This window comes from Syngnathus floridae, chromosome 20 (genome assembly GCF_059516105.1).
Source record: "Syngnathus floridae isolate MCC-2025c chromosome 20, RoL_Sflo_1.0, whole genome shotgun sequence".
NCBI lineage: Eukaryota > Metazoa > Chordata > Actinopteri > Syngnathiformes > Syngnathidae > Syngnathus > Syngnathus floridae.
The window spans coordinates 3,397,744-3,421,204 of NC_142432.1; the positions used below are offsets into that span (position 1 = coordinate 3,397,744).

The 23,461-nt window shown below is 44.3% G+C and overlaps 1 protein-coding gene across 5 annotated transcripts; it reads right to left on the minus strand.

Annotated features, from left to right (window-relative positions):
• Positions 1-3,555: 3,555 nt before the first annotated feature.
• arhgap12b (Rho GTPase activating protein 12b) lies at positions 3,556-22,780 on the minus strand. Of its 5 annotated transcripts, none has more exons than XM_088362912.1 (18): positions 22,616-22,780; positions 19,021-19,793; positions 9,255-9,527; positions 8,694-8,834; positions 8,552-8,632; positions 8,337-8,459; positions 7,859-7,933; positions 7,567-7,628; positions 7,408-7,489; positions 6,642-6,746; positions 6,470-6,568; positions 6,314-6,407; positions 6,123-6,245; positions 5,945-6,043; positions 5,762-5,839; positions 5,550-5,684; positions 5,339-5,444; positions 3,556-4,778 (listed from the first exon to the last, which is right to left on the minus strand). In XM_088362912.1, the coding sequence occupies exons 2-18, from the start codon at positions 19,699-19,701 to the stop codon at positions 4,604-4,606; spliced, it is 2,532 nt and encodes an 843-aa protein (XP_088219038.1). In that variant the 5' UTR covers positions 19,702-19,793; positions 22,616-22,780; the 3' UTR covers positions 3,556-4,603. The 5 variants fall into 5 exon arrangements, with proteins under 5 accessions (XP_088219038.1, XP_088219039.1, XP_088219043.1 ...); XM_088362913.1 differs by having other exon boundaries at positions 19,021-19,788; positions 22,616-22,773; XM_088362915.1 differs by having other exon boundaries at positions 3,557-4,778; positions 6,642-6,743.
• Positions 22,781-23,461: the final 681 nt, after the last annotated feature.

The following is a 23,461-nucleotide window of genomic DNA, read 5'->3' on the forward strand; positions in this document are numbered from 1 at the left end:
AACATAAACATGACAAGGTGAAGCACTGAAGGTGCACCTAACATGGAATTCTTAACATTCAATTTATTTTTATTTATAAACAATATATAGAATAGGACCACTGACAAAGTGAGTTGGGTTGTATTTAGACAAAACTAGTGCTTTACTGCCCCAAAACATTTTTAGGAAGTGCTACAATTAATTGCGAACAACATTTCAGCAAGCTGAGGTTTAGCACCGTGTCATCGATCCTCAGCATACACAAGGAGTCTTGATCCCTTTTAATACTTTGGACAGACCACAAAAAGACCCTAGATGGGGGCTCACTGTATTTTTTCATGTCATCCCAATGAGGTCGGGTAAACCTGTTAAATGCTACACCACAACCGCTCCAAGTGGAGGCCTGGAGGTAGCGGAAGGTGGGAGGCAGGTTTATCGGCAGGGGAGGGGCGACGGGAGAAACGTGTGGGTGCCCTCCTGGCTCGACTCAATCCCCGCGTCCTTTTGCTCATGCAGTCTGGGGGCAGCAACAAGAAAGAAGGCGAGAGCTGCTGCCGAGACCCCTGGGGAGAGATTAGCGCTGACAGCACAACAAAGAAGAAGGATGCCAGCGGCCCTCCGGCGTCTTCGACAAATTCAAATGTAATGTATGGCTTGAAGTGCGCCAAGAAAGATCAACATAATATATGATCGACCCACTTTGCGGTGCGCTCCGTTGGCAGTGATGTAAAAGCGATTTATGCCCATAAAAGTGTGCCGGCTAATTAAGTAAGATGTTGGCACGGGAGCAAATCCAATGAGCTTATTTGAGCGCTGGCAAAGCAGTCGAGTTCGCCCGCTCAAAGGTTTACCTGCGGCGAGGAGAAAGAAAACTTGCATTGATTTCAAATCACAACTCTCGTCCATGTGTCAGGACTTTAATTAAAACCTTTAATTGAATTGTGGCATGATGTGTTTAGGGGGCCCGGCCTTTTCCTCTCCAGACCGACAACATTGGGGCGGTCTGTGTAATTACGCTCGGCCCTTTACCTCCAATCAGACGGCGCTGTTGAAGACATGTCCTAATTAGCGCCTCAGTGGGGGGGGGGAGGAGGTACCAGGGGAAAACATGCTCCGTTATCATTCCCTAGCTAACAGTGCTAATGAGACAAAGTGGGGTGGAGGTGAGGAGAGATGTTTTGCATGAGTCGGAATTGCGGAACAACTATAAACATGATTTGTAGTGATGGGGAAATGAAGCTTCAAAATTGCTTCATGAACCACTGTTTTTTGTGGCTCCTCTAGATGGCACTCTCTGTTCTCCATTACAGAGACTTGGTATTTTATAAACCGGGCATAAATCTTTATTTACCTTTCTGTTATTCTTTTCTCCGCTCTCCGCCCGTAACTTTACAAGCCACAAGTATGGCTTATCGCCGCTTTTTTTATGTTTTCTTTTCCTGCAGGAGCGAGCCGCCGCTGAATGTTTGATGAGCCGCAACCGAACGTCTGCCAAAAGCCGCATTGGTGTGTCCAAACCACCGGTGCCTTCCGATCAGCGCCGTTGCTCTTTAAAGTCCCTCTTCAATCCCCTGAACCCAAATTTCAGGTCTGGCTCTGTTTTAACTGGACAGCCCGCTTTAGAATCAACAAATGTGTCGGAGGTTGGCGGCGCTGCGTTTCGTGCCGTGCTTCCAAAAAGGAGGGCCCTCACAATTTCCAAATGAGAAAACAATTAGATCATTTCTATAATTCATGGGCGCGACCGCAGTCTGGGCTGAGAGTGTTTGAAGTGCTCCATATGCTCACGGTAGTTTCCCGGCCCGATCTGGACGCTGGCTCTGAGGTGCGGGCAGGTAATGCGAACATGCCATTATGGAACATGAAAGATTAATGGGCGCGGTGATTTCCCCCCACGTCCCTCCTGCCTTATTTGCAGGTGGGCACTCGCCAAAGTGGCTGTGTGAAGAGACAAAATGGTTTTAACCGCTGGGCGATTAAGAGCTCGATACCTTCACCGCTACCTTTTAAGGGATGACTCAGAGCTGCGGCTTATTCCGGGTGCTTGATTCTAAAAAGATTTGAAAATGCAAAAGGCACGTTATACTAGGCCGGCCGATTCAAGTCACTTAATGACTTCAAGTCACTTTGAGGGTCGCATATCAAGGACCACGTCACTTATTTGTCCATTCCTGCTCCCCAAGTAACTTACTGCTGCCATATTTCTTCCCAATGTTCCCGTCATCCTCGAGCGCATGGCAAACTACCGTACAGGCCGCATTGTTGCACGCACGCCGGCGCATGTAAGTATTCCAAATGTCAGGCCGGCTCGTCGATGTTATTAATGAGCTTCAGGCGGCAGGAGTGGATCATTTTCCATGGAAATCCAATGCATTTTAAATAGCAGTGGATCAACATTCCAGGACAGGATTTACATAAGGTAATTGCGAGGTGGTGAGAGTACCTTCTCACCGCCAGTGGATTTCTTTCCCTTCCTTACCGGCAGTAATGCAATCAAGTCCATTAAGTGGGCAATAAATACAAAGCTAGACTGTATCAGCGCTCCGTGACGGATAATGCTTCCTTTTCATGCTATCTATTTATTTATCCGAGACAGTTACGGCTCCTTTTGGAAGCGGAAGGGCCGCCGTACCTTTTCTTGATTTTCAGTTGCCTTCTTCTTTCTCACTGGTGCGTTGTCTGAAAGAGCCAAACGGGAATTGTTTTTCTGTGACACAAAAACAAATGATGAATGATTTTTAGCAGTATACAAGCAGGACTGAATTTAGAGTTGTGCGCCTGAGGGGTGGTCTAACTTTTGGTGCACATTCTCATTGATCAGAAAAATGCCTGTGAATATATTTTAAGCGGTTTAAATTACTATAACACCTATGCTAATTCAGTTATAGTGTTCTGCATTATATGTTAGCATTAAGCGAACTGACCTATATTTTACTTTTCATATGAGTATAAAAACCTGGCAAAGAAATTAAATCTATTATTATTATTAGGGTCAGTTTATGTCATAAGTTATTTTTTTAAACACAACATAGTGCACATACAAGGCGACCAAGCAAAGTCAATATAAATAAAGAGTTAAGTGAAGCTTTTCTGCAAGGGGCTAACATCAAGCAGCTTTACTCAGCACTCCAAAGCCGCGCGCTTCTTAATCAAAGCTGGCATACTGGCAATTACCTAATTAGACATCAATTAATCCACAGCCTTCAGGTCGGCAGCCGCGAATGACCTGCGGAGGAATGACAAAAAAAAAATGGAAGCATGGAGATTAATGGAGGGTGAGTGGCAGAGGTTGCCATACATTTCAGAAATATCAAGAAATATACTAAAGTGCTTTTCATAATTAACAGGTAGGAAAATAATTGATTGCGACAGGAAAGCTTAATCACTCCGCTCGATAACCAGGATATTAGCGTTGAGTAGATTAATTCAATTATGTAATTAAGGCAGAGCGGGAGCTGAAGCTTTAGAGTTGATTGAAGTCGAACGGCCGGCTCACCTTTTGTGTCTTTTACTTTTATGGTCTCCATCCACGCCGTGCTTTTTTATCACTGAGACAGGAAATGGACGGGAACCTTCTTGTTTGGTTTTTCTTTTTTATTAAACAGAGCAATTTCACAAACAGCAGTTAGCTTGAAAAATTACATTCAAATGTGCAGCTGATCACATGTAAACACTGCAGGAACAGAAGGAACAGTCTTTTTTTTCTTCTTCTTCTCTTTTTCACAATCTGCATTCTGTCATCTTTGAATTCAAATGTACAAACTGGAAAATCAACTGTACACACAAATCCCGGAACACTTTGTAACAACGAGCACTCTTGCTATATTCGCCCTTGTCGGAATACTTCATTAGCTTAGCGTAGGTTCGGCACCCCTACGACACAAAATCCCGGTTGTGGTTCAAAAAACGACCGCAGTACCTCGGAGTTGGACAAACCGAATCGTCAGATTTGGGTTTGTAAAAGGAGCACAGACCGCGTAGACTTCACCGAAGCACGTTGACGTGACGACACGACACGTTTCTCTACAAAGTGGCAAGACGAAAGATGCTTCTGTGCAGGTTTTAATTCACTCCCATCGACAAATACTGTTTTAGCTCTCCATCTGGTTAACACTTAGTGGGTGAGGTGGGGGCGGGATCATGGGGCACAATGTGAAACACTGCTCCAGTTTATCCAAGTGCAAAAAACAAACAAGACGACAACAACAAAAAAAACTCGATTTATGGCATAACTGGCGTCACAACCGAAGCGCCACAACACAGAAGACCAACACAGTTCAGGCAACATTACGAGGTTTGAGTCTGCCTTTAACGCACGCCACTGGAGCAGCATCCATTAACGCTCTCCTACACAAGGAGGTTTCATCGGAATCAGTGACTGCGGCACCAAAAACAACAACAACAAAAAAAAACTATCGACCCTGAATATTCAAATCACGAGGTCATCTGAAAGGTTATCGTCCATCTGAAAAGGTCTGTTGCCTTTCAAATTAAATTTATCTCCCCAACTTATAAGTGCAATGCCTGGTAATGCTTGTGTAAACGCTCATGAAAACGGGGAGTCGGATTTCCCAGCAACACTGAGTTCAGTCAAAAAAAACAAAATAATGGCGGCCGTTTCTATCTACCTGCCAAAAATACTTTCGTACTCCAGCAGTATGAGCTCCACTATCTGGTTCTGGTAGACCATGTGGACGGCGATGTTGCCCGTCTCCGTCTCGGGCCGGAGGAGCGTGGGTCCGAAAACGATGGCCACGCTCTGGGTGGTCATGCGGTTGGCTTCGCCGTGGTCTATCACCCTGAGGGAGGACACGGGTAAGGTTTACCTATCGAATCAACTTGGTGTTCATCTAGAAAAACAAGATTACAAGCCAGTTTGGAGGCTCAAGATTGAGTGTGAGGACAAGGCTCGGAACGCCGCCGACGCTCCGGGCGAGAGTAGAGCAATAATAGTGGTTTTAAATAGAAGCTACATCCTTTCGTGCAGATGCACAAAACAATAACATATTTATGGGGGAGAGAAAATAAGATCAAATCCGCCCGCTTGATATAACGTAGTCCTCCATACACTGAATGTCACGCTGTAAATTCCGCTACTTCATAGGTACTAAATTACAGCAAATGCAGAGCCATATAAATGCAAATGGGAACGCTAGGCAAATGTCACTGGGAACGTATGATGCCGCTGCTGCTGGGTAAAAAAAATTAAAAATAAATCAGTTTTCACACTGCAGATAATAAGCTTTAACTTGAAACATACTTCCAACTAATTATAATTGAATAAATACTGTGATTTTTTCTTAAGTTGGTCTTTTCTGAAATTTATGAACCATAAATTGGAAATTATGATGCATCTTACCTGCGCAAATGTTTGAAAAGGACTTGCATTGTGTCGTGGTTGGGTTTTGGCAACTTCTTTATCAAGTCTATGATTGAGTTCACTCTCTGCTTGTAGTCAGAGCATTCTGGAGCACAAATACAGGCAGGCGGTGAGGGAATTCATATGCGTACAGCACCACCTTGTGGCCATATTGGAAACATAAATCAGGTGGAATAAAACTGTTACTCACTAATTGCATTAAGGAAATCGCTGAAGGATCCATAAGTGAACAGAGGTTCTGGAAGTTCCCGGAAGAACATTTTGAGTGCTCCTGTCGTGACGTGGATGTCCTCCCACTTGATGTCATCTAGTTCCACCTTCTCGTCTGATGGAGGGAAGGAAATTGGATGAGACCGGTATGAAAAGAAAGACCAGACATGTCAACAGATGATTGTGCCCTACCATGGTTCACAGCAAAACGGAGCTTCTGTATCACCGCCAGGTTCCCGCTGACTCGATACAAGCCATCAGTACTGAGACCTACAGGACAACAATGGGAGTGCATCCTGAACTATTCAAGATGATAGATATATCTGGCAGGAATAGTTTTATATTTCAATAGACAGATGACGAGGTGGATCATACCTGTGTTCTCCACATGGTCAATGCACATTTTCACAAATTTGGGCACGGATGTGTTCTCCCGCTGGCACAGGTTGCTCAAACTGCAGCCAAAAACCTGATCTGAAGGATGAACCAAAAGTTGATGTTCCCTGCAGTGTTTTTCCAAACATGGTGCCTGCTACTCGAGTGCTCGAGCTACCTTTAATGTAGCCTTTGTCTTTGACCGCCTGGTAGGTCGGTCGGCGTGTCAAGAACTTCTTGAGCTTTACCCGAGTTTTTTTCTGGTCGGATGAGTCCATGCTGATAGAGGTCTTCATCACAACTAAAAGAATCAAAAACAATGTGAAGGCATGGCTTAAGATAAAAATAGGTGTGAGCAGTCGGCCTCACCTCTGTTCTTCTTTGAGTCTTTCTCTTTGTCCTGTTTCTCAGCTCCTGGAGAGTCGGGCATATCGTCTTCGATGGCCTCATCTGACTCCCACACCTTCATACAAGTTGGTTAGATTCAGTTTTACCCATCCCACCTTATTGACCAAGTCAACTCACATGTGTGTTAATGGTCTCGGTCAGGGCCCGGTACCAGTCGTTGATGACGCTGTCAATCTCAGACTGGATCAGCAGTTCTGTCCCCTGACGTGTCTTCAGCTAAGGAAGCCAAGTTAAGAAAAGATCAAATTAAGATCAAGTTTCTGAGCCAACTTGTGTCTATATTTAATACCTCAATGACATGCTTCTTGCTGGACTTGTCCTTGGAGGCCCATTCCACGGATCCCCCGCGTAAATCGACGGAAAATTCCGGCTTGGACTGGTTGCTGCCAAACTTCTGAAAAGCAGTGACGCGATATAAGCGATGACACCACAGAGATGGAACAGAAAAAATATCAAGTCAAGGAGTTAATTGAAAAATACGTGTGCTGCTTAAGGGCTAAATTGAATTAATTAGATCACATATATTAATTACTTGTTTTGTTAGGCAGCCAAATCATTGTTAATAATGTTATTGGGTCAGGTTGCTCAGATGAGAATAAATGGCCACAATTATTTTCTACATTAGCACCACCTCCGCTTCAGAAATATTATTTTTACAGTTCAACCCTTGAAAATTAAAAACAAAGCGGCATATATATTAAAATGCTAAAAAATCACATCACGAGTTCTCCTGAGTCAAGCGTGGCGTTATTTTGAAAAATCCGGTTAATAAAGGTTAAAGGTGAACTGTTAGCACGCAATGAAACACACGCTAGCCCAAAACAGTCTTTATGGTGCTAAAGTTTACATAGGAGACAGCAGGACGGGGCTTGACAGATTGCTTCCAGTTGCTAAGAAGAGTGAGGAGCAGCTCGGGGATGGAGCCATTGCGGTAATAAGACTTCAGGAAGGAGGAGAAGGGGGGAAAAAAGGAATGAACGGAGGATGACACTATTTATTGGCGATGAAGTCTCAGAAGAGAGAGCTTGGTGGAACCTGGACCCGTAATTACGCACCCAGCTAGTGCTTCCACCTTGACCCTTTGCAAAGAGGAGGGAGGAACCCTGTAAAACCGTCCACGAGGATGCCCAGTTCTTCCTGGGTACCCAAAAAAAAAGAAAAATATTGAGAATGTACAGCAAAGTTCTCCAAGTCTGCACGTCAAAGCTTCCTACCTGACTTTTTTTCCATTCTCTGTGATTTTGGTGACATTTAGGACTCCGCACTTTTCTGATGGCTAAGGAGGAACAGAGAAGCAAATCAGATTCCAAACACACACCTGTACACAAAGAGCCACACAATTCATAATTGGAGGTTCTATTGTGGATATTGGTTTAAAAAAAAAAAAAAGTATTGTGGTTAAGCTAGAGATGGTCACATGCTGAAGATGATAAAGAAGTGAATGGGAAGAATAAAAAGATGATGATGGTGGTGGTGGTGCAGTACAATGCAAGCTGGGATACTAACAGTCGAGGGGTGCTTAGGAGATGATGGGCACGAGTCAGAGTCGGGAGAGCTCAGCTTGGGCGCCGAAGCACACTCCTAACAACAAGAGGCACCACATGAAGACTATAAGGCAAACTACAGGTGCCAATGAAGTCAGAAGGTTAGAGAGGGAGAGGAAGGTGGATCAAAAACCTGCTATGGAATTAGAACATTGGGTTGCGAACTTGCATGTTACATCAAGAGAAAGAAAATAATTTGAATTTTGAGCCATACAGAAGATTGTGTGCTGTTAGTTGTTAGCTTTCGAATAATTGTGATCCAATCAAATTTCATTTTTATTGAGATACGTTTTAGTTTATTAGGAAGGTATGCACTGCACAGTAAATTACTTTTGGGTTAAGCAGTAGTTGGAAGATTTTAAATCAAGCAACCGTAAAGCGTCTGAGTCGAACACAACAAACTATTTTACTGACTTGACTCCAATTCCAGGACGCCATACCTTGTCGTTGAGATCAAGGACGTACGTGCTGTGCCTCCACTTGGTGATGATAATTGGGTCCGGCTGCTTCCTCTCCAAGCTCCGACTCTTGGGGGCCTCACCGGGCTGAGGGGACATGTTGTACTGCGTGGAGAGAAGATCAGACCATAGAAACTTTTTAATTCCGTGATACTTCTATCCAAACATTTGGAAAGGTAACATTCATGAATACCTACCTTGGGTAGTTCCCATTCAGACCTGGATCCGTCGGCATTGTAGTAGTAAGGTCGGCCTTGCTCATCAATGTGTTTTATCCACTACAAAGAGGCAGCAAAGGCCTGTAAGTAGTCAGCCACCATTATTAAATTGACACTTTACCTTCTCTTGGGTGTATTCGGAGACGTAAAGGGTGTGCCCATGCTCATCCAGCTCTTCAAACCAGCCTCGAGGGGGCGACCCGTACTGGCTGTCAGATACACTGGAATGGGTGCTGAGACAGTTTTCCTCCGAGGAAAGCAGCTATTGACAAAAACATGTAAAATAGTCTGAAATTCAGTCCACTTTTGTTCCAAAACAGTCGAGTCGGCATTATCCAGAATCCAAAAGAATAAGGGAGCAAATCATTATAATGTTGTCGAGTCGGCATTATCCAGAATCCAAAAGAATAAGGGAGCAAGTCATTATAATGTTGTGGGTGGATTGTTATTATCAAACCATTAAAACATTCAGTCAGTCATAATTTGAGTTGGAGTCTGATGGATTAAGAGAGCCCAGCTTGCATTTTAATTTATGAGCCCCATGCTGGTAGTATTATTATGCTAATAAGCGGTGTTCACATTAAATATTAATGTAATGCAGCAAAATACCACATGAGGGTGCTGTTGGACTGTTAAGAATAAATGACGCTTTGCTTGTGTTCCCCCCCTTGGCCTCACTTACCTCACTCTCCGCCGAGGCTTGGCTTTCCCCCCGGAAGCTGCTGGTGCTGCTGCTGGTGTCCCGGGTGCGTGGTGGTTTCCACGTGCGCTCCCCCGTGGCTCGGTTATAGTAGAAATGCCTGCCACTCAGGTCTTTGTGTGTCTCCCAGTCGCCGTGGATGTGGAGCGGCGAGGCGGAGGGCACGGGCGGAAGGCTGGACAGGGAAATCTTAAGCTCCTGGAGGTTGGTGTAGACCGGTGAGTCTGACCTGCCCGGACCCGTAGGCGATGTAGCCTGGAGGAGGAAAGCAAAATTCAAATCGTCTCTTAATCACATTATTTGTTCACTATTCCAGAAAACATGCATAGAGAAACCAAATACCACATTAATACTACAAACCCAACATGTGTTTTTCTCTCAGGATCAAAACCCCGGCAACGTTTAAAAGGTCACTTCACAAAAGCTAGAAAGCATCGTCTCCATGGCTACAGCTCATCTCATGATCAAGGCTCTTGTGGATGTTTGTGAAAATTGCCTTAGGGGGTTAGAGGCTGATTCCAGCATCAGGTATCTTGTTAACAAAGCAGTGCAAGAATTTAACACCAACACTTAGCAGCAATACAAAATCTTAAAATATTTCTCATTTCTTCCTCAGATCACCTTGAATCCAGAGATCCTCACAAATACGTCATCATCATCCTCCCCGGCCTTCCTGTAACCTCTGAATATACGCCGCATAGTGATGCGAGGTGGCTGCCAAGCGGGACGGGAAGCACGATGACCCTCGCCTTCACCTTTTTTCAATCGCACCCGAGCGTCTGGCGCTGCGGTGCGAGACAGAAAATGAAGGAAGCGAAAAAGCGCCGAGAGCAAACGGCTTTATCTCTCGAGTGCACACTGCGGTGGCACAACAGGAAACAGTGCTGAAATATTAAGATCCCTTTTTTCGCAGGATTAGCCAGCCCTTTATGGGGTGAAGAACCAAATTTGGTCACTTGAGTGGGTGGTTTAACATCAACCTCGCATGCCTCGTTTATGACGACAATTTTGTTCGAGACAAACGAGATGCTGCTAAATGGACTGGAAGCAGCTGATCGACACGACTGGTCTCTGACAGGTTCGTGAATGTGAAAAGGGGGGGAAGGTGGGAAGTGGAAATGAGGCATCGGTGGAGTCAGATTGAGGGCAGGTGTAAAGAGGAGCGAGAAACGGGTCAAGGTAAGGGCAGTGGTGTTTGTAGTACTCGGACATGTCCACTTGGGGACTCGCAAGAGCTGGGGTTAAAGGTCTGGGGAGGGTTCCCGTCCTGAGTGGGAGGGGCTTCTATATATGCACACATGGCAAAGCATTCTGCTGCATCACCGTGGCAGCCTTTGAGACACGTGGTGCTAGTGCAGCACTTTGCACAAGAGCCGAAACTATTCAGTCACTTTGCTGCAGTATTTTCCCGGATTTGCTTTTGGTTGGATTGCAGTGACAATAAATGGATTGCTTAACTCGTGAATGGTGTGGCATGAAGCATCAAAAGGTGGATGATAGGCAGGGGCTTCCATCTTGGGTGCATCATTTATGCATGATGAATTGAATATTTGGGGGGAGACACAGAAAAGACGGGGGGGTCCGCATGAGTGACGGTGCTTTCAAGTTCTCCTTTACTGCTCAGTATGATTGCCAAGCTAGCGTGGATGCTAGCGGGTGAAATTAGCACATGCAGCCCGCCCCGCACCCACATCTCCCTGGAAACATTGTGAGAGCAGCACTTTGTTCCAAGCATGCCAGTTCCAAATGAGCAAAAATAATCAATACCCGCGAAGACGCAACTGCACCGAAAAGCATGATCACTTTTGTTTCAGAACTCTCCCCACACAGTAGAGAATTAAAATGACATTTCGTGTTTAAGTGAAAGGTCCACTGTCTCTGGTTCCAGGCGGTGCCAAGATCGGTGTCACAGCTCGGAGCACGCGTTCGTTCGTTCATCTCTCCTCTCACTGTGTTGCATAATGTGATTGTGTAATTGAATTAGATGAAAACTGGTTAAAGGAAGAGTGGTGGCCCCGGCTGGAGAGGTGCATTGCTGAATGAGGGCTTTGTGGCTATGGAGACGCTCGGTCAACAAAGCCACTTTGCTGCAGGTTTAAAGGCAAACGTAGGGAGGGGAGGAGGGGGACACCCCCTCCTTGGCGTTACATCAATCCACTTGGTTCCCTTTGTCCTAAATTGTCCTTTTTACCGCACAGTCCTTCACTTCTGTGGATTCTCTCTATAAATAAAATCCGCTTTTGTTCTCCAACTGCATTTCGAGGTTACCTTGTTGATCATTTTTTGCTTCGGACAACGCCCCACCGCCTCCTCTCCGCTCAAGGAGGTACGATGGTCTCGCCCATATGACCGGATTAACCTACATTTCCACCTCGATGAACAACGGTCAGACCACATTGGCCCAGTCGCCCATCACGGCATTTGTGGCATATTGCAACCTTCCAGCCATCACCATCCATCCACAAAATGGAGCAGGATGGAACAGGTTGAAATAAAAAATGCTAATTCCATGCAAATACGGATCTGCGAGGAGAAAGACGTGACTCGGGCGCCTAAGTTAAAAAAAAAAATGTTGGAAGTGACTCAGCAGGTTTTCAGTTCGATTCGGCAGGATGGCGACGGCTAATTTAATTTCACAGATCGGGGCGTTTGACAACTTGACTGCGATGTGCGTAATAGATTATAGCATTAAAATGTCAGTCAGCACACTGCTGCTGTTGCTTGGCTACGACAGACTTCAAGACTCGGGAATGAAACAAACTATGTCAATCGCAGAAAGGAATTGAGCATTTTGTCGGTGGCGTCGATCCAATTGGATTTTCCTCGTGAGATGCGAGCAGGGACAGATTTTGAGGACGGGGGGAGCCTGCAGCCATACGATACGTGCATATGGGCATGCTGTTGTTGGTCAGGGAGCACAACATTCTTGCAGTGAAGCTGTCACTTCGGCAGTAAGATATACTCGAGCAAACAAATCCAATCTGGGGCATGATGTTCACATTTTTTTCAGAGGCAGCCAATGGATCAAAGATTCCAGCTTCTATTTGGGGGCTCAGCTCAAGCTGGAGCGTAAAATCAAACGCAAGTGAGCCAGATTCCAACTGACACCTCCTCTATAACTTATGTTCTTTTTTTTTTTTAAGCATATGGAGACATCCTTTAAGCACTAAAAAAGAATCTGAATATCAGTGAGCAGCAGAGTGTTATCGTTTGTGATCCAAGGATTCAAACCTACTGTCAAGCAGTAAATAAAAAAGAATGTGTGGGCCATAAGATGTGCAAATGAGTTCAATGCACAAGCTATGCTAGAATATTTTTTCTCTGGGGATGTCTCAGGTTGGAGATGAACACAGAAGGGAGTCACTGCTCGCACACTTTCCTCTCCCCTTTCTGGAACATACTCCATCTTTAAAGCTGCGTGGAAGCCTAACAGTCACAAAGTACCTTCTGTTCTGCAAATAGTGAGAAAAAAAAGAGCCAGACAGACATAGATGGGGGGGGGGCAGGATGAAAGAGTTACACAGCAATCTGTTCCTCATACAATGATGCAAAAAAAAAAAAAAAAAAAGGAAGAACAGGACATGATAAAGTTTACGGTGCTGTTGTTGAATAGGAATTACTTTAAACATGGGCTTTAAAAAAATGGTAACCTGTTGATGCTATATTGCTCAATAAATCCTGAGCAATATATATTTTTATATTATTATTATTAATTTGTCTCTTTCTTTGTGGCAGAAATTGTGAAGTGGACGCAGACTTAGCTAGCAGCACTCCATAGCAGACAGCTGAGATTTTTAAGCCTGGAGAGTTAATGACTAATCCTGACCTAAAGCCTACAGCGTGATTGGTTTGAGCCAATTATACAAGGTCCCTTCCCTATTTTGCTGATTGGCTGGCGAGAAGCAGAACGGGGGGGTTGCTGAAACTGGCAGTCTTAGGATGGGGGAATTTGATTATTTAGTGACAGTAAAGGATTTTGATACATTGTAGTCCACTGCATTGGCTCTCTGGAACTGATGAGTCAGTCTCCACTCAAGGACATTCCGGATGGTATGATGACATCAGTGGCAACGTATAAAATACGAGTGGCGATAGTGTGGGGTGATGTGATTGCAAAAACAGCGAGGGACAAAAGGGCTCTTGGTACACACTAAAACAATAGTAAGGACTTTTTATGTAAACAATGGAGAGAGTAACTACATACAGCAGGGCAACCTTAACAGCTGTTGTGTCTGTGGAGGAACATTACTGTAAATAATTCGTAGAGGGTTTGGAAAAAAAAAAGCCTCTCCGGCTTTTTAGTGACTACTGTGAAGAAAGCTGAAGAAGTGAACACAATCACCTGCACAGACCTGAGTACCTAGCACCTCAAGGGATTGTCACATCACACAATATCAGCGCTGCTTGCTGACAAAGTCAGTCCTCATCAGCGGAGCATCCATGTTGAACTGCATTTGCCCCGCAGTCAGGTGAAGGGTACAATCCATCAGTTACTTTGAAAGACACTGACACAAAGAACTATCAACCTCTTATGGAAGTCACAGACAAATCAAAGTTGGCTAACCAGGTTCTTTCAAAACCAATTCCGGGTTCTTTCAAAAATAAAGATTGATGGTATGACTACAAAGCACAGCAAAAAAATTACCAAATTGCAAGAATGATTATATGAATAACTAGTCCCGGCACCCAAGACTGGGGCTCAAGTGAACTTCAGTCCTAAGAAACTGTGACAAGACCAACACCTGTTCTACTTTTACCTCAGCCAAGCAGCCTAAGCCGTATATCACATTCACTAAGCAGCTCCGTGGCCATTACAGAAAGATTGCTACTTACGATATAATGTGGGCTCCTCAGGTAGGAAAACATGGTCCAAAAAAGTCTATTCTGATAACTAAGGATGTCCAAACCGGGTCAAGAAGGCTATGGTGGCTTATTTACCTTACCGCATTCAGAACCTGGTCCGACAGATGAGAAGAGACGACGGTGGCTGATTACAGGATCTTAAGAGATTTATTTAGAACAATGGCGCTTAAATGGGAACACTCATTAGTCGAGTGACCTGACTACCTTACGCAGATGGGAAAAAAGGAGAAGAGATAGAGAGAGAAAGCAGATGAAGATGTAAAAGTAATAAAAGACAGAGGATTGCTTGACAGGTGGCCAAAGTTCAGTCACAAGGTCAAAAAAGGTCAGAGTTTGTGACCCTGGAGCTATAATGCCATGGTTCACACGCCCCATTTGCACTCGTACACTATTGGATGGATGAGTCTCATTACCAACAAAAAAGGGAACAATATACTTGATTTGAAAAGGGATTCAGTGTTTGAAGAAAAAAAAAAAGGTTTTCCAATAATAATAGTGATGAATCAAATTACAAGTTTGGAAAAGAACAAAAGGATCGATCAAATCAGAGTAGCAACGTTCCGAACGTACCATTGTAATCTCAAATTGTGGAATTGACAATAAGAAAATGGAATCAAATGGTAATGAAATTGAGTGGACAGAATGGATTATTTTATGGACAGGCACATTTCAGCTGCGAGAGGCTGTCAGCACGGACCCCCTACTGAGCCGCCTGACATGTTCACAGCTCGTCGACTACGAGGAAATGGAATTGCCACAGGCAGAGGGAGAAAACCCAGAACGCAGCAGGCAGTCGGGTCAACTCATTCTTTTTTTTGGTCCACTCCCTCTTCAGGCGCACAAAGGGACCAAAATGGAAAAACAACAAAAATCACCGGTTAGCACAGATTTACCTTCAAGTCCAAAACAATGTGAATACAACCAGCATACACATTCTCAAATGGGTCAGCCGAGCAGCTGGTCGGGCCTCCCCTCTTCGTGCCCTTTCCCCTTTTAGCCAACCGCAGTAAAGTTCCAGTAAGCTGCTACTATAAAGCTATTGTCGAGAATAGTCCGTGCCAAAAAAGGATGCCTTGTCATCTATACAGCCAATCACAATCAGAAAAAAAAAAAAAAAAAAGAACTGCATCGTCAACAGACCACATACGACACAATGAAATAATCATTTCTCCCTATCACGTTACCGAAAACAAACTTAAACACACAAAGACAATTTTAATATTCCACCTGGGTTACATCATCTTTTCAATACCAAATATAACGCTTCCTAAAATGCATTTATTGGCAAGCGGCTGAATAGCATCGAGAGTAACGGACCATATAAAGGAAAGATTGTGGTGCATGATTGACTTTAGGGGGGTGGGGGGGTTACAGAGAGGTTTAACACAGGAATGTGTTGTACACAAACCTTTAATCCAGATATGTAAGAAGATTGCATTCTAGTAGTACGCGTGTGAGGCGGGTGAGAGGGTTTTGTGGGGGTCTGTCCAGGCCGTAAGCTTCTCCATCCCATGGCTGGTGGTGCATGGCTCTGAACAACCTCCCGGTCGTAGCACCATCAGCTATTTTGGTCAGTTTTGAGGAAACGTGCGAGACACGCAGTGTCTCCAAAAACAGGAAGACCCCCCTAATAAGCAGACATGTCGTGTTCTAATTGGATTTGTGCAGAAATAACAGTTATGCTGCAGAAGTTTGCAGTCGGCTTGAGAGTCATTGTGTTCTGGAGAACTCTGGCACCACTAAAGAAAGCTTGGCACGACTCAACCATGCGGAGAAAGCCTCCATAGCCCAAACACAGTTGCTGGATTACTTCCCCCATCTCGTGATGTAAGCAAAACAAGGGAGAATGTAGAAGTCACAAATCTACTCACCCAAAGAGTTGGCCAGTGGGGGAGAAGGCTTATTATCAGGTGCTCAAAAGGCTCGGAGAACATCAGTTACATAACTGCGTTTTGAGCACCTGGTGTCTTCAAGCATCCCGAATTATTCACAAAGCCAGAAATGAGCTCAATAAATCTCTCACATAGCTATGTGCCAGCATCCCACTGCCAAAAATTTGTTACACTGATATCCATACCGACAAGGTCTTTTGGATCAGAATTGCGAGGGCAGGGGAAGAAGCTTAGGAAAGATAAACAACTGCTTCTTACCTGCTCTGGATACATGCTTTGCCAGTTCACCGAGTTGCATTAGTGAGTCAGGCCCAGAAAGATCCACAGTGAGAGACAGGAGAGGGACTGACTGACCCACATAGCGCAATGTGGGCTGAGAGGAAAGCGAGCGATGCTTTGCCATTATTCGATCCCTAAATCAACATTAGGCTGCCTCTCGACTGGTTGGTGGAGAGAGTTGTTTGATGGACAACAAGACTGATTGGTTTATATCATGACTAAATTGCAAAAAGTAATTGAATACAGCTAACCCAAACCTTAACCCTAACCCGGAGAGGTTTTAATCTTTTCCATATACGCACTTTTTCAAAGGTGTTAAAGAATCTTAACCCTAGAAAACAGACAGGATTCTCCAAGCACGATTTGTCAACATCGGTTCTTAAGGTGGTCTTGAAGCCTGACCCCCTGGGGGCTTACCGACTTGATCCTCCTGCGGTAACACGGAGGTACAGATCAGAAATGACAGGGGGGAGGTCGGACAAAGTAGACACAAGGTCCGAGAGCAGACCAGGATGTCCGTTTCCTTCACTGAGAGAGCAGACCATGGAGCAGTCACATGAAAACAAAAGATGCACTATTGGCTCGGCTTGATATTGGATTAGATTACGAGCTGGAGTCTGATTTTTGGAGGAGAGGACGAACTTCCATTGACTTCCTCACTGTACAGTACTCTGTGTGTGTAGGCACCAAGGCAAGAATGTCAAGTATGTAGTGGAAAACAAGCTCGGGCCTCCTTTTCAGTAAGCCTATTGGCTAAACGGAGAGATTACAGGGGGCACTGACAGCAGACAAGACATCCATAGATGTCATATCTTTTTTTAACTGGGCCGTTATGTAAGAGTATGTATTTTGCTTGACCTCACTTGAAAGACTTCTTGGAACTTGGTTAAGCCGCTCTGCCAAAGGAACCGATTTTTGTAAACCGTACCATTTTTATTTTGGCGTTTTTAGGAACAGCTTGCTTCCATACAGTGGAGCGAGACGCTTCCCAGGAGACGTCACGTTTGTTTCAAAAGACCGGCACTTCACAAGAGGAAAAACACTCTCCAGTAATTATGGAAGTCACTGCTTTAAAGCAGCAGCAATAAATTATTCGAGTAGTCTATTCACGCACGCTGCTCATAAAAATATTGCATATTTGATTTGTTTAGCATTTTCATGAGGCCCTTAGATAGAGGCCGAAAATTATCTGGAGAGAGACAGACAAACAGGGTGAAAGGCCAGAAGTGGTTGTTAGAAATTTGATTGTGTGAGACGGCATTGCGGCGAGGTTGGGGGGTTGGCCTCTCAAGGTCGTGCGCCGCCTCAATCGCAATCGTGGGATGACTAAGTGCATGGCTGACCACTGGCTCCATAGGGCAGAGCCACAGACAAAAACTCACTTTGGACCACCACATCTTCCCACTTGCGTGGTGACACATCTATGAGAGCGGAAAAAGATGATGTGGTCTCTCACGCATTACCACAGGGAACAGTGTGGCCATTCATTATGTCACCGTGCTTTGGAAAAAAAAAAGTACCATGATGAACACATTGGAATCACACTTGTATAATTTGCAACATGTAAAAAAGGATGAGCCAACTCTACCAGTCATAGCAGCTTATCTGTGACTGACTTTGCAATGACAGGAGGCCTAAAAAATAAAATAAAAAAGGGGTTTTCCCTGCAGAGTTGCTCACTTGCCTGGCAACAACCCGAAAAGGGCAAACTAACATGAGACTAAGAAAGGCGGGACCGAGAAGGAAGGGGGGGGAGTAGAATCCACCTGCCGCAAAATCTACATCCCGGTATTAGCCCAAGCCGTCTGCTTCTTATCCGACCTGATTCAAGGCTGGGAAAAAAAAAGAGCGCTGAAATGCAAATGTAAATGGCTGTGAGGGAAATGTGTTTATTTTGCCACAAGTGGTTGGACAGGCGTGGAATTCAAAATGGTTGGCGTACGACAGAAAAAACATCTATTTTCTCGGCCCTTGGGGATCGTTTGCAGGATGTAAATAATGACCTGGCGTTGTAGAGTGTGTCCATTTTCACTTTCCTTCACTTTGTGACATTGACACATCCATACACAGCCTCTTTCACACAGTGGTCCCCGCAGTGAGCGACTGGGGGGCTACAGACAGATCCTCCCTCTGATATGACCTACTTTCCATTCAAGCCTGCCGCTCTTTGTTCCTACCATGGTGGAGGAGGCTTCTGCTGCCCGTGGAACAAAGAGCACAAGCAAGCATTGGGAGCCTTCAAACAAGCTGACCTTGCCCAAATAAGCCACCCCAAAAAAATTGGCTTATGTCGGCAGTTCTGGATTTTTCGACTACCCAGTTTCTACAAACTCAGTTTCTACTAATTCAAAAACAAGGACATTTCAATAGAGACATGAAACAACATTTGCAAGGACTGGCTTTGGCTGGACTTACCTGTCAGGAAAAGAAATCGTTTCTCCAGTATAAGCAAACTTAGAGTAATCAATCGTAATTAGCTAATTGCCCAATTTTCATCGACATAGAACATAAACTCACATTGACAGATAATTTGCCAGTAAAGCAGTTAGCTTAAGACTAATTCCTGAGCAGATCAGTGTCTCAAGTAATCAACAACTCACCTGTCACAATTTTCACAATCGATTAATTGTTTCGAGACATTTTTCAGCTTCAAATTGGCCGAATTGTCTAATGCCGTGAAAGTAGAATAATTCTCTTTTGTCTTCACGTCTTACCTGCATGTGCTCTGCTGAGCTGCTACTGAGCTCATCGCCCGATTCCGAGTCGTTGCGGAGCTTGCCGAGCCCATTTCCTGGTAGGTCACATTGAGGGGACATCTTGTCACTGTCTGAACTTCTACTCTGGTTGTCCTCCTCTTTCATCGGAGGAGAGTCAGCTCCCGTCTGTGGCGGAGTCGACTTATTGGCCAGATGATGATTATTGTTGTTGTTGTGAAGGAGCACCAGTTCGGCCACCACCTTGCAATTATGGGGGCTCCCCAAATTTTGGTTAGTATCCTTGGGCAGGGCTGGCGGCGTGACCCGGTCTGAGGAAGGTGACGGCGTGGAGGAAGGTGACGGACGCCCAAAGCTGGACATTTCTGGCTGCGGCCGGTTAAGGTTCTCATTTGATGGCAGACAGATATCCAAAACGGTAGGTTTGGCCCTCGAGGGTGGCTTTTGGGGGGGCATCAGAGGCCGCCGCACCTCTCGGACATACTGGGCGGGCACGTAGAAAGCCTTCGTGCCCTCGTCCTTCCGTACCTGCCACCAGTCCTCATTGGTTTTCTTCACTAGGATATAGCACTCCCCTTGCCGGATGGTGACCATCTTGTCTTTGGCCTTGTACTCATAATCATATTCCACCTCGACATAGATTTGTCCCGGGGCAATAGCGAGCCCGTCTCTATCCGCCATGGCTGCCAGGACAAGTGTTTTTAGCGCCGACCTCAGCTGCTCAGCGATCCAGGCCTTGAGGGCTCTTCATGTCTGACCAGGGAACTTCTGGACTGCGAGAAATAACACAGCTTAATGTCAACAGCTGCAATTTAACATAACACATTCAGAATAATACCATTCAATTAAGGATGGGTAGAAAACTCAATTTGTTGAATAAAAATTGTCTCAATTTTAATCCACATTATTATCTCTCTTAATTTCCTCCAAGGGAACGCCGTTCCCAACTTTCAATAAAACCAAACGAGCACAAAATCCTTCTCCTGTAACACGAGCATCAACTTCCAAACATACTGTGCATTAACCAGAGAAGTACTCAGTCACCAGATAGCTCTGGTAACCGATCCAACTAGCCTTGGTGGTGGTAAACGATCTCCCTGTGTGGCGGTCGCTAAATGCGATAACAACGTGATCCGACATGCAGACGGCGCATGCAATCCGATGACTACAATGACTCTTTAGAGAGCAGAATTCCTGCCGGCATCCCAAAATAACAGTTTGCGTGCCATCATCACGTGACCCCCCCTCCCGCTTTGCATCTTCACATAATTACACATGTAGGAATCTCATCAAATTTAAAAACCTTTATTTCAAGGCAGGGCACAGGTAACTTGAGGCCGGAGTTTGCTTTTAGTTAACCCGATAAACACTCGAGACATTCCTGCAGCAACTCGTGAGTCACTGCGCCACTCAGATCAGATCCCCCCACCCAAAAATAGCAGCCACTAAGGATCGACATCCTTAATGCGTAGGAAGCAAAAGCAGGTGCTTTTAGTGAGGCGTGAGAACATGCCGCTAAATCTATAAAAGGGGCCCAAGGAGGAAAATGCGCAGACACTCTGAAGCTCAGACTGACAGCCAGGAATAGATCTACAGTGGGGAGAGCCGTCTAGGCCTTGTTTCCAAACTGTGAGCATCACGCACGTTATTACATAACGCCCTTTTGCTTTAAGTGTGCTTCTCGCTCTCGGTCGTCACACATGCTTGAACACATACAGCATCATGCCCCGATGAACTCTCTCAAGGAACATTGGCTCTCTGATGAGTTGAATGAATTGCGTGTTAGGAGGATCCTCGCGTAACCCCCCGTCTTGGCACGAGCGTGCAGACTCGCAAAGTGATGTTAAGAAATTTCATTCACATCCAACAGAACAATTGAGCAGTCGTGATGACATCATAGGAGGAGGAAAAAAAAAAATCACAACTGACCAGTGGTCAGAAAATGAAATCAAATCTTAAGACTGATAAACAAATAAATCTCCGTTCAGTAATAAAACTGCTGTGGTGTCCATTTCCGCAGGGCCCGGAAAACAAGTATTAGAATTGTCAGGGAAAATTAATCCCTGTCAACAAATATTGTAGACGTAAGGGATGTTCAGTGTAAACAACAGTTTGGGAGGAAAAAAAAAAGCCTCAATGTCTTTATATTTCATTGTAAAGCACATTTTTACGCTGATTCGCTTCCTGGGAATTTGAAGTTAATTTAAAGGGAATGGATTATGGGAAAGATAATTTTCTAATGTTGATACAAAAAGTGTTGCCTATTCATTGACTGTGAAATTTAACAGCCAAGGAAATATTTATGTTTATAATTTTAGACAGGTATTTGGCAAAAACATACTACAAACATGTTTATTATGACAATTGAAGATTAAAATTTGAAATTCTAAAAGACTGAATTGCCTCAAGTTTAAACGCCACTTTTAATGGCCATCTGTCTTTTACTATATCACAGATTTTTAAACAATATATTTTTAGAGGTTTTCACAATTTACAGGCCTATTTTGCTTTTTAAAAATTTGTTACTTCCACATTGCAGAGTATTGTTCACATTGTAGGTTAGCATTAAGTTCGCAACTTTACACAAAATTATATGTTTTGATGATTGAATTCCTTGTGTATTGTTTTACACCAAAGTTCAATTGGGACTAACCACTTGAAGCAAGCATGCTTGGCCTCTTCATTTCTACAAAGTTACATTATACGATGGTCACCCATGTCTTTTCTTTTTTTAAATATGGTGCATCTGCAGCGGATTTTCACCTACCTGTTTACAAAACGGACAGGTAAACAAAACTAAACTAGTTCCTGAAGATTAAAATGCACTCAAGAACTGCTGTGCAGTTCAGGTAGGGATCCTGAACCTGTGCCCTTTGTCTGCACACATCTGCAGCTCAGCCACTGTGGCTGCATAAACACCGTGGGACTCGGACAGCCTTTGTCCCGGTGCTTCATTCAAAACAGATGTGGCAAGCAGACTCCAACATGTGCTTCTTATATTGCTGCAGCTGCATTTCAATCAGTCACTGCAGGTTATTCGGTGCCTAAATGGACATAAACATTAGGAAATGGGCGGTGGGGAAAAAAAAAAAAAAAAAAACAGACAAGTATCTTGAGGTCTTCAATGTAAGTGGGTTGAGTTCCAGTAGGAAAAAAAGCTTGAGGCGGATAGCCGTGATAATCACGATCGCCTCCAGCCCGACAACAGCAATACAGCACAAAGCATTTCAATCCGTGTGATTTCGTAACAAAGCGCAACGAGTAGACATGCCCGAAGGCGAGGGAAGGACAGCCGAAGAACAAGCACCTCGAGGGAGGCACGACTGCACGAGCACCCCCCCAAAAAAAACACGATGCAATAACTAGGCGCATGCCACCCATCAATTTGGACTCAATATGTCAAACTGTCGCTGCAGTGATTCTCCCGTCACCGTGACAATCCCGAGAGGTCTCGCGTTTGGACAAAGCCGGGCAGGTTCACCGTGATAACGAGTACACAACCTGCGACAGCGTGCGTAGCAACTAAGTAACTCCATACACAAACCCGCACATCAACCACAAAAAAATCTCCACAAACAAAATGATCCGTACTAACCTTGCAAAACTTAAATGGCGATTCTTTTTTAGCACGAAGGGTGGCTGCAGAGGAAGTTTTCCCGTCTAATTCAGTAAGGACAATTCTGTTGTAGTCCGCTGCGGTTTTCCAGGCTTGTTGGTCTGTTCACAATCCCCCGCTTCGCCTGAATTCTAGCAAGTTAGATGTAGCGACGCTGATTATATCCGGTTATACCTTCACAATAAGAGTTTGTTTATGAAGCGTCATTGTTTACGTCAGTGGTTAGAAAACTTTTTATGTTGTTTATTTTTTTTAACTATTGGTTTCATCCTTTTTATTCAGGGGTCGACCTAGTGGAGTCAAATGAAAAAAAAACCCACAAACCTCTATTTTGTACATTCACTTCATCTAACTGATTTTAACAGACGTGGCAGAAGTCAAAATATGACTTATATTATTTACAATATAATATTATAATATTTTAAGAGGTTGATGAATTTAAAAAATGTGCCTCATTATAAAAATACGTAGTTCCCAAAGTTTTAGTGGAATGGTATTGGATATAAAAGTTAAATACAACTGAACTGGACTTGGGCAGTAACTCTTGCTTTACCACTAGAGTAGCTTGGTAACCCACTTATAGAAGATAATAGTTGAGTTGTAAAATAGTGTACATTTTGGCTTATTACTTCATGAGGCCGGCCTATGTAGATAGCCGAAGTCGGTTCACTTAGGCAAAAGTGCTTGTATAAATAAGATTGAATATTTATAAAATGCTTAAAACAGAATGCACAATTATTCCAAGCTATTTGAGCATTTATTTGATATCCTTCAAATTCAGCTCAAAGTCGTACTAGTAGGCCAAAAGATGTTCATTATATCGTG